This window comes from Oncorhynchus gorbuscha, linkage group LG11 (genome assembly GCF_021184085.1).
Source record: "Oncorhynchus gorbuscha isolate QuinsamMale2020 ecotype Even-year linkage group LG11, OgorEven_v1.0, whole genome shotgun sequence".
Classification (NCBI taxonomy): Eukaryota; Metazoa; Chordata; class Actinopteri; order Salmoniformes; family Salmonidae; genus Oncorhynchus; species Oncorhynchus gorbuscha.
The window spans coordinates 52,503,776-52,518,985 of NC_060183.1; the positions used below are offsets into that span (position 1 = coordinate 52,503,776).

General features: G+C 41.4%; 1 protein-coding gene across 3 annotated transcripts in view; it reads right to left on the reverse strand.

The window, feature by feature from the left end:
• LOC124048912 (myosin-IIIb-like) overlaps nucleotides 1-15,210 on the reverse strand; it is a 58,191-nt gene that overhangs the window by 14,485 nt on the left and 28,496 nt on the right. For all 3 annotated transcript variants that reach the window (XR_006841326.1, XM_046370085.1, XM_046370086.1), the window contains 10 exons: nucleotides 14,202-14,310; nucleotides 13,532-13,648; nucleotides 13,298-13,398; nucleotides 8,395-8,481; nucleotides 5,933-5,998; nucleotides 5,710-5,823; nucleotides 5,161-5,272; nucleotides 3,146-3,189; nucleotides 2,869-2,934; nucleotides 2,572-2,691 (listed from right to left, as the gene is read on the reverse strand). Coding sequence is in view for 2 of the 3 variants with exons in the window: in XM_046370085.1 (XP_046226041.1) it covers nucleotides 2,572-2,691; nucleotides 2,869-2,934; nucleotides 3,146-3,189; nucleotides 5,161-5,272; nucleotides 5,710-5,823; nucleotides 5,933-5,998; nucleotides 8,395-8,481; nucleotides 13,298-13,398; nucleotides 13,532-13,648; nucleotides 14,202-14,310 (936 nt within the window). In the remaining variant the exon portion in view is untranslated. The remainder of the gene's footprint in view (nucleotides 1-2,571; nucleotides 2,692-2,868; nucleotides 2,935-3,145; nucleotides 3,190-5,160; nucleotides 5,273-5,709; nucleotides 5,824-5,932; nucleotides 5,999-8,394; nucleotides 8,482-13,297; nucleotides 13,399-13,531; nucleotides 13,649-14,201; nucleotides 14,311-15,210) is intronic.

Genomic DNA, 15,210 nt, shown 5'->3' on the forward strand with positions numbered 1-15,210 from the left:
AACCTGTAGCCAGTGGGTTTGGCGACGAGTATGAAGCGAGGGCCAACGAGAGCGTACAGGTCGCAATGGTGGGTAGTGTATGGGGCTTTGGTGACAAAATAGATGGCACTGTGATAGACTGCATCCACTTTGTTGAGTAGTGTTGGAGGCTATTTTATAGATGACATCACCGAAGTCGAGGATCGGTAGGATGGTCAGTTTTAATAGGGTATGTTTGGTAGCATGAGTGAAGGATGCTTTGTTGCGATATAGGAGGCCAATTCTAGATTTAATTTTGGATTGGAGATGCTTAATGCGAGTCTGGAAGGAGAGTTTCAGTCTAACCAGACACCTAGGTATTTGTAGTTGTCCACGTATTCTAAGTCAGAGCCGTCCAGAGTAGTGATGCTGGACGGGCGCGCAGGTGCGGGCAGTGATCGGTTGAAGAGCATGCATTTAGTTGTACTTGCATTTAGAGCAGTTGGAGGCCACGGATGGAGAGTGTATGGCATTGAAGCTCGTCTGGAGGTTAGTTAACACAGTGTCCAAAGAGGGGCCAGAAGTATACAGAATGGTGTCGTCTGCGTAGAGGTGTACCAGAGAATCACCAGCAGCAAGAGTAACATCATTGATGTATACAGAGAAGAGAGTCAGCCCAAGGATTGAACCCTGTGGCACCCCCATAGCAACTGCCAGAGGTCCGGACAACAGGCCCTCCAATTTGACACACTGAACTCTATCAGAGAAGTAGCTGGTAAACCAGGCGAGGCAATCATTTGAGAAACCAAGGCTGTCGAGTCTGCCAATAAGAATGTGGTGATTAACAGGGTTGAAAGCCTTGGCCAGGTCGATGAATATGGCTGCACAGTAATGTCTCTTATCGATGGAGGTTATGATGTTGTTTAGGACCTTGAGCGTGACTGATGTGCACCCATGACCAGCTCTGAAACCAGGTGCATAATGGAGAAGGTACGGTGGGATTCGAAATGGTCGGTGATCTGTTTGTTAACTTGGCTTTCGAAGACCTTAGAAAGACAGGGTAGGATAGATATAGGTCTGTAAGCAGTTTGTGTCTAGAGTGTCACCACCTTTGAAGAGGGGGATGAACGCGGCAGCTTTCCGATCTTTGGGAATCTCAGACGATACGAAAGAGAGGTTGAACAGGCTAGTAATAGGGGTTGCAACAATTTTGGTAGATCATTTTAGAAAGAGAGGGTCCAGATTGTCTAGCCCGGCAGATTTGTAGGGGTCCAGATTTTGCAGCTCTTTCAGAACATCAGCTATCTGGATTTGGGTAAAGGAGCTCTGGGGGTGGGGGCTTTGGGGGTGTTCTGTGGATGGTGCCGGGCAGTTGACTGGGGTAAGGGTAGCCAGGTGGAAAGCATGGCCAGCCGTAGAGAAATTCTTATTAAAATTCTCAATTATAGTGGATTTATCGGTGGTGACAGTGTTTCCTAGCCACAGAGCAGTGGGCAGCTGGGAGGAGGTGCTCTTTTTCTCCATGGACTTTACAATGTTCCAGAACCTTTTTGAGTTACTACTACAGGATGCACATTTCTGTTTGAAAAAGCTAGCATTAACTTTCCTAACTGCCTGTGTATATTTGTTCCTAACTTCCCTGAAAAGTTGCATATCACGGGGGCTATTCGATGCTAATGCAGAACGCCACAAGATGTTTTTGTGCTGGACAAGGGCAGACAGGTCTGGAGTGAACCAAGGACTATATCTATTCCTAGTTCTACATTTTTGGAATTTTATTTAAGATGGTTAGGAAGGCCCTTTTAAAAGAATAGCCAGGCATCCTCTACTGACGGGATGAGTTCAATGTCATTCCAGGATACCCCGACCAGGTCGATTAGAAAGGCCTGCTCGCAGAAGTGTTTCAGGGAGCGTTTGACAGTGATGAGGGGTGGTCGTTTGGTCGCAGACCCATTACAGATGGAGGCAATGAGGCAGTAATCGCTGAGATTGAAAAACAGCAGAGGTGTGTTTGGAGGGCGAGTTAGTTAGGATGACATCTATGAGGGTGTCGGTGTTTACGGATTTGGAGTTGTACCTGGAAGGTTCATTCATAATGTGTGTGAGATTGAGGGCATCAAGCTTGGATTGTAGGATGACCGGGGTGTTAAGCATGTCCCAGTTTTTTGCCCATCTCAATATTTTATTGGCCAGACTGAGATATGTCTTTTTCTTTGCAACTCTACAATGTAGATATTACACAAAAAAATCTGCCGTTTCCAGCTACAATAGTCATTTACAACATTAACAATGTCTAAACTGTATGTCTGATCAATTTTATTTTCACGGACAGAAAATGTGCTTTTCTTTCAAAAACAAGAACATTTCTAAGTGGCCCCAAACTTTTTAACGGTAGTGTAGATTTTGTAATGTACCATTTCCTTAGCTTTTGAAAGCATGGATTATTCTGAAAAAGGGGTCAAACTGTAAATGCACAAAACGACTGGTGTCATTTCAGGCTTGTGCATCCAGCATAGGAAATAATCTAAAGGAAATGCTGCTACTGATGAAGGTAATGTAAGATAGGCATGCCTACAGTACATCTAAAATAACATATTAAATATTGGTTCTCACCTGGTCCATGACTATTTTGTTGTCCACCTGATCAGGAAGCTTGCTGCCGTTAGGTTTGATGCAGCGGACAAAGTGAGGACTGGCAACAAACATCTTCTCCATCAGCACAGCCAGAGAGTGCTGAAGGTATGACACACTAACCATTATATGTGCATATCTATCTTACAGCAGTTCAGTCTATAGGTAGGCATATTTACAGGGGTTTTCATTATTGTTCATACATCATTTTGAAATATAACACTCAGAAATAGGAAATGTATAAATCCAGATGTGTAACAAAGTCGACGTCTGCCTTACCTTAAACTGGGCCCCGACCGACTGTTTCCTAGTTGAGTTAAAGTTGTCATCTGCCTTTTGCATGAGCTAAAAGAAAAAAAGATGTTTAATAATTTAAACCCACATTCTGGCTCTGACTTTTGCACTGTAAGAAAGGTCCAAATATGACCCTGGCTGTTTGGAACCAAAAGTAATTCGTTCTACAGAATCTGCTGTATATCATATTCTGTTACCTTTGGTGAATTTTTTTCAAACTGGACATATTCAAACTGAATATTTTATGATCTACAGTGCCTACCTTGGCTTTGCGTGGCATCAAGGTGCCTGTTCTGGAGATTGTGGCTGAAAAGACATCAAATATGAATCATAAGTGAATATTAGATGCGAGATGCCAGACAGACAGTGATCAATGTTTTAAACTAGAACAATTCTCAAACTGAGTCTGTGAATGCTATGTTGTTGTGTTAAGATAAGAGTACCCATTTATTATTTTTTTAAATCCTACATAATTTTCTAAGAAGAGGTCAGGGGGTATATTTGTCCACAAATCCACATTGGAAACAAGCCCACGTCATTGTGTCAGCTCTGATCCATGTTACGCATCTTTACAGAACTGATTTAATAGCTACAGATCAACATTCACGGTGTACACAAACGTAGAGTACCAGTCAAAAGACACCTACTCATTCAAGGGTTTTTATTTATTTTGACTATTTTCTACATTGTAGAATAATAGTGAAGACATCAAAACTATGAATAAAACCACATATGGAATCGTGTTGTAACCAAAAAAAGTGTTAAACAAATCCAAATATATTTTATATTTGAGATTCTTCAAAGTAATCACCCTTTGCCTTGACAGCTTTACACACTCTTGGCATTCTCTCAACCAGCTTTATGAGGAATGCTTTTCCAAGAGACTTGAAGCAGTTCCCACATATGCTGAGCACTTGTTGGCCGATTTTCCTTTACTCTGCGGTCCAACTCATCTCAAACCATCTCAAATTGAGTTGACATCAGGTGATTGTGGAGGCCAGGTCATCTGATGCAGCACTACATCACTCTCCTTGTTGGTCAAAATGCCCTTACACAGCCTGGAGGTGTGTTTTGGGTCACTGTCTGGTTGAAAAACAAAATGATAGTCCCACTAAGCGCAAACCCGATGGGATATCGCTGCAGAATGCTGTGGTAGCCATGCTGGTTAAGTGTGCCTTGAATTCTAAATAAATCACTGACAGTGTAACCAGCAAAGCACCCCCACACTTCCTCCTCCATGCTTCACGGTGGGAACCACACATGGGGAGATCATCCGTTCACCTACTCTGCATCTCACAATGACACAGCGTTTGGAACCAAAAATCTCAAATTTGGACTCATCAGACCAAAGGACAGATTTCCACTGGTCTAATGTACATTGCTCATGTTTCTTGGCCCAAGCAAGTCTCTTCTTCTTTCTGGTGTCCTTTAGTAGTGATTTCTTTGCAGCAATTTGACCATGAAGGCCTGGTTCATGCATTCTCTGAACAGTTGACGTTGAGATGTGTCTGTTACTTGAACTCTGAAGCATTTATTTGGGATCCAATTTCTGAGGCTTGTACTCTAACAAAATTTCCTCTGCAGCAGAGGTAACTCTGGGTCTTCCTTTCCTGTTGGCGGTCCTCGTGAGAGCCAGTATCATCATAGCGCTTGATGGTTTTTGCGACTGCACTTGAAGAAACTTTCAAAGTACTTAACATTTTCTGGATTGACTGACTTTCATGTCTTAAAGTAATGATGGACTAATTTCTCTTTGCTTATTTGGGCGGTTCTTGACATAATATGGACTTGTTCTTTTACCAAATAGGGCTATCTTCTTAAACCACCCCTACTTTGTCACAACACAACTGATTGGCTCAAACGTAATAAGGAAATAAATTCCACAAATTATCTTAACAAGGCACACCTGTTTGTTGAAATGCATTCCAGGTGACTACCTCATGAAGCTGGTTGAGAGAATGCCAAGAGTGTGCAAAGCTGTTATCAAGGCAAAGGGTGGCTACTTTGAAGAATCTCAAATATATTTGGATTTGTTTAACACTTTTTTGGTTACTATATGATTCCATATGCGTTATTGCATAGTTGTGATGTCTTCACTATTATTCTACAATGTAGAAAATAGTAAAAATAAATAAAAACGCTTGAATGAGTAGGTGTGCCCAACCTTTTGACTGGTACTATACATAAATCAGCGATTGTGCAGTAATAAAAACATGGGTAATTTCTGGCAGAGTGCAGAGCTGTTGAATACAGAAACATTCAGATTCCCTCATGTACCTGCGAAGAGGAGACTGAGTAGGGGCGTGACACTGTTAATGAAGAGGCTTCTGATGCTGGCTGGGATGGTGTCTCTGTTCTTCTCTAGAAAGCCTAGTCCATTATACTGGACCTGGACACAGAAAGGAGAGAATTAGCTATGCTTCATAAGCACACTCATAATGAGTTATAATGCAGTCATGATGTAGTATAGATGCGGTTATAAACACACAACTCCAAGGCATTATACAAGTAACTGTCCAGTGAGAATCTCACTTTTAAGAGTTAATATTATGTTAACTCATACCCAAATAATGTTGTTGACTCATCCTATACTCGTATTTGTGCCCAGAGCACAAATCCTGAGAAGGATGAGCTGGCCAATCAGCGGTCTACTTGAATTGTATTTGCATGAATAATTTTAAAGACCGGTGTGCGCCCACATCATTACATTCGCAGAAAAGCTGCTTTTTAACATAATTAATTATAGATCAAATTTAATAGAAAACTGGAAACACTGGACAGTTAGATGAACTATTATTATAAAGTAATGTATGAATGTAACCTCACCTTCCCAGCATAGTGAACCACAGTGAAGAGGGGGCTGTGACTCCGGACCACCTCATAGTGGGGGCTGCTTTTAAATTTACTGTTCAACTTGTCCACAAAGTCTCTGTCTGACGCCTGAGGGCACAAAGAGTGAAAAGAAATTAGAATGAATACATATACATTAAGGCAAAGATGTAGGGGGGGGTAATTTCTCCAAAAAACTGTATGGAGACCACTTAGGTACCTGGGGAAAGGCACTCTGCTCGTCCAGGAGAGAAAGGATTCCAATGGGTTTAGTGAGGAACAGGTCCTGTGGGAGAGAAGCACATCAAATTAATTAGTTGTAGGAAAAACACCCAAACAAATACAGTTCTTTACTGTGAAAATGCATATTTGAGTTAATCTTGCCAACTGTTAACTGATTGAAACATGGTACACAACTACATGACTTTAAAACATGCCTTCTCACAGTACAAGGTTCATATACAGTGCCTTGCGAAAGTATTCGGCCCCCTTGAACTTTGCGTCCTTTTGCCACATTTCAGGCTTCAAACATAAAGATATAAAACTGTATTTTTTGTGAAGAATCAACAACAAGTGGGACACAATCATGAAGTGGAACGACATTTATTGGATATTTCAAACTTTTTTAACAAATCAAAAACTGAAAAATTGGGCGTGCAAAATTATTCAGCCCCCTTAAGTTAATACTTTGTAGCGCCACCTTTTGCTGCGATTACAGCTGTAAGTCGCTTGGGGTATGTCTCTATCAGTTTTGCACATCGAGAGACTGAATTTTTTTCCCATTCCTCCTTGCAAAACAGCTCGAGCTCAGTGAGGTTGGATGGAGAGCATTTGTGAACAGCAGTTTTCAGTTCTTTCCACAGATTCTCGGATTGGATTCAGGTCTGGACTTTGACTTGGCCATTCTAACACCTGGATATGTTTATTTTTGAACCATTCCATTGTAGATTTTGCTTTATGTTTTGGATCATTGTCTTGTTGGAAGACAAATCTCCGTCCCAGTCTCAGGTCTTTTGCAGACTCCATCAGGTTTTCTTCCAGAATGGTCCTGTATTTGGCTCCATCCATCTTCCCATCAATTTTAACCATCTTCCCTGTCCCTGCTGAAGAAAAGCAGGCCCAAACCATGATGCTGCCACCACCATGTTTGACAGTGTGGATGATGTGTTCAGGGTGATGAGCTGTGTTGCTTTTACGCCAAACATAACGTTTTGCATTGTTGCCAAAAAGTTCAATTTTGGTTTCATCTGACCAGAGCACCTTCTTCCACATGTTTGGTGTGTCTCCCAGGTGGCTTGTGGCAAACTTTAAACTACACTTTTTATGGATATCTTTAAGAAATGGCTTTCTTCTTGCCACTCTTCCATAAAGGCCAGATTTGTGCAATATATGACGGATTGTTGTCCTATGGACAGAGTCTCCCACCTCAGCTGTAGATCTCTGCAGTTCATCCAGAGTGATCATGGGCCTCTTGGCTGCATCTCTGATCAGTCTTCTCCTTGTATGAGCTGAAAGTTTAGAGGGACGGCCAGGTCTTGGTAGATTTGCAGTGGTCTGATACTCCTTCCATTTCAATATTATCGCTTGCACAGTGCTCCTTGGGATGTTTAAAGCTTGGGAAATCTTTTTGTATCCAAATCCGGCTTTAAACTTCTTCACAACAGTATCTCGGACATGCCTGGTGTGTTCCTTGTTCTTCATGATGCTCTCTGCGCTTTTAACGGACCTCTGAGACTATCACAGTGCAGGTGCATTTATACGGAGACTTGATTACACACAGGTGGATTGTATTTATCATCATTAGTTATTTAGGTCAACATTGGATCATTCAGAGATCCTCACTGAACTTCTGGAGAGAGTTTGCTGCACTGAATGTAAAGGGGCTGAATAATTTTGCAAGCCCAATTTTTCAGTTTTTGATTTGTTAAAAGAGTTTGAAATATCCAATAAATGTCATTCCACTTCATGATTGTGTCCCACTTGTTGTTGATTCTTCACAAAAAAATACAGTTTTATATCTTTATGTTTGAAGCCTGAAATGTGGAAAAAGGTCGCAAAGTTCAAGGGGGCCGAATACTTTCGCAAGGCACTGTATTTTAGTCTTATCCTGAAAACCTTGTTCCCCGATCTTTATTGACTATGGCCCCTGCACTGTAAAATGCTCTACAAGTTGTATAGTGCTCGGTATGCATTAGGACTTAGAGTAGGTACACAGAACAGGAGCTGTGGATCCAGGTTGTGCAATACTCACCCTAGGCCCAATCCTAACTCGAGTTAGAATCCTTCCCACAACAACTAATGTGTCCATCTTATCCCATAGCTTACCGACTGGCTGTACTCATACCTTCAGCATTGGACAGGGACACTATTCTTGGCCAAATGAAACCAGTGGCATCCATATAGACAGATGAGGATGCCACAGGCTAAAAGCAGAAGTGCCCATTAAGCTCCTGGTATGTGACTGAACACTGCCCCGTCAGCATAACCCCTTCCTGGGGTCTCGGTCACTTTGTTCTGGTCTGTCTGGCAGACTCACACTGTGTTTAAACAACCAGTCTGTGTTATTACTGAGAGAGATGGGAGGGAAACGGAGAGAGGGAGGGTGTAAAAGGGGGAAAGAAAAAAGGTTGAGAGAGAAAAATAATACTAAGTGATGAGAAACGAGAGGAAATATATTTTTACCAGGATAGGCTTGTTGTCTTTGAAGGAAATGGATTCCCACTCGATGCCCTCCTCCTTGTATTCATTCTGCTCCATCAGAAAGATGTGCTGTAGGACAACAAAATACATGCGAAGATGTATGAACGAAAAACAAAATTACAACAGGTATTCACACTTTCTTTCAGAAGTGCTTTGCCTAATAATTTCATTAGAAGTTGGCACATTCAATTGTGTGTTGCCTTCAGTCACAAAATTGCCATAAGAAGTCTTATGCAATAAATTACACTGAACCAAAATATAAATGCAACATGTAAAGTGTTGGTCCCATGTTTCATGAGTCGAAATAAAAACGTCCAGAAATGTTCCGTACGCACAAAAAGCTATTGCTCTATTTGTTTATATCCCTGTTAGTGAGCATTTCTCACCTGACATGTGTGGCATATCAATATGCTGATTAAACAGCATGGTCATTACACAGGTGCACCTTATGCTCTCGACAATAAAAGGCCACTAAAATGTGCAATTTGGCATACAACACAATGCCACAGATTTGTCAAGTTGAGGGAGCGCGCAATTGGCATGCTGACTGCAGGAATGTCCACCATAGCTGTTGACAAATAATTATGTTAATTTCTCTACCATCTGAGACCAGCCACCCAGACAGCTGATTAAACTGAGGGTTTGCACAACCAAAGAATTTCTGCACAAACTGTCAGAAACCATCTCAGTGAAGCTCATCTGCGTGCTCATTGATCTCACCAGGGTCTTGACCTGACTGCAGTTCAGTGTCGTAACCAACTTCAGAGAGCAAATGCTTACCGTCGATGGCCACTGGCACGCTGGAGAAGTGTGCTCTTCATGGATGAATCCCGATTTCAACTGTACCGGGCAGATGCCAGATGTGGGCGTCATGTGGGCCAGCAGTTTGCTGATGTCAACATCGTGAACAGAGCGCCCCATGGTGGTGTTGGGGTTATGGTATGGGCAGGTATAAGTTACGGACAATGAACACAATTGCATTTTATCGATGGCAATTTGACTGCACAGAGATACTGTGACGAAAACCTGAGGCCCATTGTGGTGCCATTCATCCTCCCCATGTCCACATGTCGCAAGGATCTGGTCACAATTTCTGGAAGCTGAAAATGTCCCAGGTCTTCCATGGCCCGCATACTCACCAGACATGTCACCAATTGAGCATGTTCAGGATGCTCTGGATCAACACATACGACAGCGTGTTCCAGTTTCTGCCAATATCCATCAACTTCACATCGCCATTGAAGAGTAGTGAGACAACATTTCACAGGACACAATCAACAGCCTGATCAACTCTACGCGAAGGAGATGTGTGGTGGTCACACCAGATACTGACTATTTTTCTGATTCATGCCCCTACCTTTTTTTAACTTCTTGGTGACAGGGGGCAGTATTTTCACGTCCGGATGAAATGCATGCCCAAATTCAACTGCCTGCTACTCATCCCCAGAAGATAAGATATGCATATTATTAGTAGGATATTTGGATAGAAAACACTCTGAAGTTTCTAAAACTGTTTGAATCATGTCTGTGAGTATAATAACTTATGTAGCAGGCGAAACCCAGAGGAAAAACCATTCAGATTTAAAAAAAAATTGAGGTCACTCTTTTCAATGGGTTTTCATTGGGAATCCAGATTTCTAAGGGATCTTCTTGCAGTTCCTACCGCTTCCACTGGATGTGTCAACAGTCTTTAGAAATTGGTTGAGGTTTTTCCTTTGTGTAATGAAGAAGTAGCCCTGTTCAAAACAAGGGTCACTTCAAGTGTACTGTTTGTTAGAGGCACATGACCAGAAAGGTAGCGTCAGTTTGTTTTCTTCCTGTATTGAACACAGATCATCCAGTCTTCATTTATATTGATTATTTACTTTAAAAAATACCTAAAGTTGTATTACAAAAGTAGTTTGAAATGTTTTGGCAAAGTTTACAGGTAACTTTTGAGATATTTTGCAGTCACGTTGCGTAAGTTGGAACCGGTGTTTTTCTGGATCGAACGCGCCAAATAACATTTTGGATATATATCGACAGAATTAATCGAACAAAAGGACCAATGGTGATGTTTATGGGACATATTGGAGTGCCAACAGAAGAAGCTCGTCAAAGGTAAGGCATGATTTATATTTTTATTTCTGCGTTTTGTGTCGGGCCTGCAGGGTTGAAATATGCTCTCTCTCTCTTGCCATAGATGTTCAAGGTGCTTCTCTCAGATAATAGCATCGTTTGCTTTCGCCGAAAAGCCTTTTTGAAATCTGACATGTTGGCTGGATTCACAACACGTGAAGCTTTAATTTGGTATCTTACATGTGTGATTTCATGAACGTACTATTTTTAAAGTAATTTATTTGAATTTGGCGCTCTGAATTTTCTTTGTCTTTTGGCCAGGTGGGACACACATATCCAAGAGATGTTAAGGTATCTGTGACCAACAGATTCATATCTCTATTCCCAGTCATGTGAAATCCATAGATTAGGGCCTAATGAATTTGTTTCATTTGACTGATTTCCTTATATGAACTCTAACTCAGTAAACATTTTGAAATTGATGCATGTGCAGTTTATATTTTTTGTTCAGTGTAAATAATGTAGTCCACTCCAATAGAATGACAGCACAAAACATTAAGAACACCTGTTCTTTCAATGACATAGACTGACCAGATGAACCCAGTTGAAAGCTATGATCCCTTGTTGATGTAACTGTTTAAGATCCATTTAAAATCATTGTAGATGAAGGGGAGGAGGCAGGTCAAAGAAGGATTTTTAAGCCTTGAGACATGGATTGTGTATGTGTGCCATTCAGATGGTGAATGGGCAAGACAAAAGATTTAAGTGCCTTTGAACAGGGTACGCTGCTGGGTTTCTCGTGCACAACAGTTTTCTGTGTCTATTAAGAACGGTCCACCACCCAAAGGACATCCAGCCAACTTGACACAACTGTGGGAAGCATTGGAGCCAACATGGGCCAGCATCCCTGTGGTTCGCTTGATACCTTGTAGAGTCCATGCACCAACGAATTGAGGCTCTTCTGAGGGCAAAGGGGGATGCAACTCAATATTAGGAAATTGTTCTTAATGTTTTGTACACTCAGCGTATAATGCAGTGTAGTGATCCGACAATGATAAATAATCATAATCAGATTTCTACCCCCACCCAGCGAAGTACTCAAAAGGTGTAAATGACAGAGTGGAATATGTGCTGCAATTTGAGAAAGCGGAACAAGAGATTAAACACAGACCCCCTTTCATATAAACATTTTGTATGTCAAAAAGAAAAGGGGTTAAGGGAGATTTCATGGCTGGTGGTGATGAGGCCTCACATTTCAGTCCTAAGGGAGAAAGTAAAGCCTGCGCTTCCTGATCTGGTGTCATGTTTATCAATGTGCAAGTCAAGTATATCAGGAAATCTACTCAAAAAGGTTTGTGGGCATTTGTTGGATTTGGATCAAATACTGTTTGTGGGACTTGTGGACAATACATTTGAACCAATATGCTCAGTGCTCACATGGTCCTGAAAAAAGGCCCAACAGGTAAATTGTGTAATATTAACTAGTAGAGCATGGTGCTCCAAACTACAGCAGCATGACTAGTAAAAATAAGCTGTCTTTAACTCCATAATCACCTGCATATGTACAGTGTCTTCAGAAAGTGTGCATACCCCTTGACTTATTCCAGAGTTTGTTGCGTTACAGCCTGAACTGAAAATGTATCAAATGTATTTTTCTCACCCATCTACACACAAAACTCAATGTTTGCAAATGTATTAAAAATTAAATACAGAAATAGGACATTTACATAAGTATTCACACCCCTGAGTCAATACCTTGTAGAAGCAGCTTTGGCAGCAATTTCAGCTGTGAGTCTTTCTGGGTAAGTCTCTACGAGTTTTCCACACCAGGATTGTGCAACACTTGCCCATTATTATTTTCAAAATTCTTCAATCTTTGTCAAATTGGTTGTTAATCATTGCTAGACAACCATTTTCAGGTCTTGCCATAGATGTTCAAGTGGTCACACAGGAACATTCACTGTCATTTTGGTAATCAAACCTAGTGTACATTTGGCCTTAGGTTATTGTCCTGCTGAAAGGTGAATTCATGTCCCAGTGTGTGGTGGAAAGCAGACAACCAGCTTTTCCTCTAGGATTTTTCCTGTGCTTAGCTCCATTCCGTTTTTTTTTTATCCTGAAAAACTTCCCTGTCCTTAACGATTGCAAGCATATCCTTAACATGATGCAGCCACCACTATGCTTGAAAATATAGACTGGTACTCAGTAATGTGTTGTGTTGGATTTTCCCCAAACATAAGGCTGTGTACGCAGGACATACAGTACATTTCTTGGACACTTTTTTTGTAGTTTTACTTTAGTGCCTTATTCCAAAACATGCCTCCTGTTTGCATTATTTGTATTCTTTACAGGCTCACTTCTTGTAGGTTAGTATTGTGAAGTAAACACGTTTTTGATCCATCCTCAGTTGTCTCCCATCACAGCCATTAAATCACAAATATAATTCCACTGACATTATGGGGTATTGTGTGTAGATCAGTGACACAAAATCTACATTTACTACATTTTAAATTCAGGCTACAACACAACAAAATGTGGAAAAAGTCAAGGGGTTTGAATACTTTCGGACCTAATTCATTTTTCTGAAGCCTTTCACTGAATATGCATTTATAGCCATTTCAAAAAGCAGAACCTATTGTAGACTATCTTCACAATTTTCCTGTTCCTCCACTAATACTAAATAAAGAGACAAGCTGGCCACATGTTTGTGTTAAATGTTTGGGTCTCAAGTTAACAAACCCTACAGGCTGTCATTTTATGGGACTTAAATAGAGAAACACCCTAGATTACAGGGCTACTTCCTTGTGGCAATGATATTTACACTTACATGGTTAAAGAAGTACTGCAGCTGTTCATTGGCCAGGTTGATGCAGAGCTGCTCAAAACGGTTAACAGCAAAATTCTCAAACCCGAAGATGTCGAGGATACCTGTATTATAGAACAAGAAAATAGAACAGTCAATCTGACATCGACCATCTCTACTTGCGATGAAGAAAACATATGAAGAGTTTAGCAATTTTATTACATTTGAAGCCTTAAAAAGTTTCCCCTTGAAACTCACCTATTTCACTGAGCTCAACGTCAAAGTCAACGTTGGGAGCCAGCAGTTCGTTAACTTTACTGACAATCCAGCCGAATACTCTCCCGTAAGCCACTTTGGCGATGGAGTCCCTGGCATCTGCAAATACACAACATATTAATGGAGTCAAGCTCTCTTGAAAACATTAATAGCATTTCCATATTGAGCTTTTGCTCCTTTTTTTCCCACTCCCATTGATGCTAAAAGCTGTCTCTATTTGCACTAGTTGGTCAGCCAAACATGGGCCTTATTTAAATACTCTAGGAGGAAGTTGTGGTCAGCTTACCCTCCCTAAATCCCAGCCTTAACCATTAGGGTGAAAACTCAAAGCTGTCCAAGTACCTTAAGAACATGCCTGGTTGGCACTAGTAATAAGCGCTAAAGACATACCACATTGATTGTACGAAACCGTATCCTGTTATGTTCATACTTGTGTTCTAGCATTGTCAGGTATGTAGCTACACAAACACTGTGCTCTCCAGTTTCATGGAAAGACCCAGTGAAAGAGGAAACCGGACCCAGCACTAACCACCATGGAACAGTTAGTATCCATGGTGGTTAATACTAACTCAGGCCCTCCTTCGTAATGGCTAAGGTGATGGTGGTAGGGAAAGTTGATCCCGGACCAGTGCTTGAGTGTTTTTCTCCTTACCCTCAGCCTGCTGCTGGTTGTGCAACCTGCGGATAGCCTCTCCTCTCATCACAGACAGAGTACAGGTCAGACTCCTCAGCAACTCCTCCTCCTGCACCCCAAACTGACCCTGAGAAGGCAAACACACACAAATATTAATTACACAAAAACATAGGTCTCAATAGAAAGTGCACAAAGCAGACAGGTTATATTTTACACACAACAACAACAAAAAAATAACTGCTAGTTTCATAAATAAACACTTAAACATTTAGACCACTGATATAAAGTGATACACTGGTATAGTGAGTGACACACATTTCAACCAAAAGCAACCTCCATGCTAGCCCCAAGTCCCCTTTAACCCAGAAGTGGCCCCATTGAACATGCTAAAGTCATGGCAATGCTAGGCATGCAACATTCCTGCCAGATATCAAACAAAGGCCATCCTCAGACAACGATACTTTCAATTAATCAATTTCAAAAAGGGGAAACAGACAAAGTGCTGTAGATTTCACAATGTAGCACTACTTTATTACTAATTAGCCCTCAAAATGTATAGTTCAATCAAAATATACATTCGGCTCAAGTCTGTATACCCAGTAGTATTCAGGGGACCAGAGTCAGCAACCCAACATTTTGGGTTTGTCTATATTAGCAACAGTTTAGCATTAGCATCACGAAAGGAGAAACAATTACAGTGATCAGACGCCTGCTGCTAGCATGCTCTAATCACCCTTGCTGCTAGCATGCTCTAATCACCCTTGCTGCTAGCATGCTCTAATCACCCTTGCTGCTAGCATGCTCTAATCACCCTTGCTGCTAGCATGCTCTAATCACCATTGCTGCTAGCTGCAAAATCTGGATCCCTAAAAAACAGCTGGGCTAGACAATCTGGACCCTCTCTAAAATTATCAGCCGAAATTGTTGCAACCTCTATTGCTAGCCTGTTCAACCTCTCTTCGTATTGTCTGAGATCCCCAAAGATTGGAAAGCTGCCGCGGTCATCCTCCTCTTCAAAGGGGTAGAC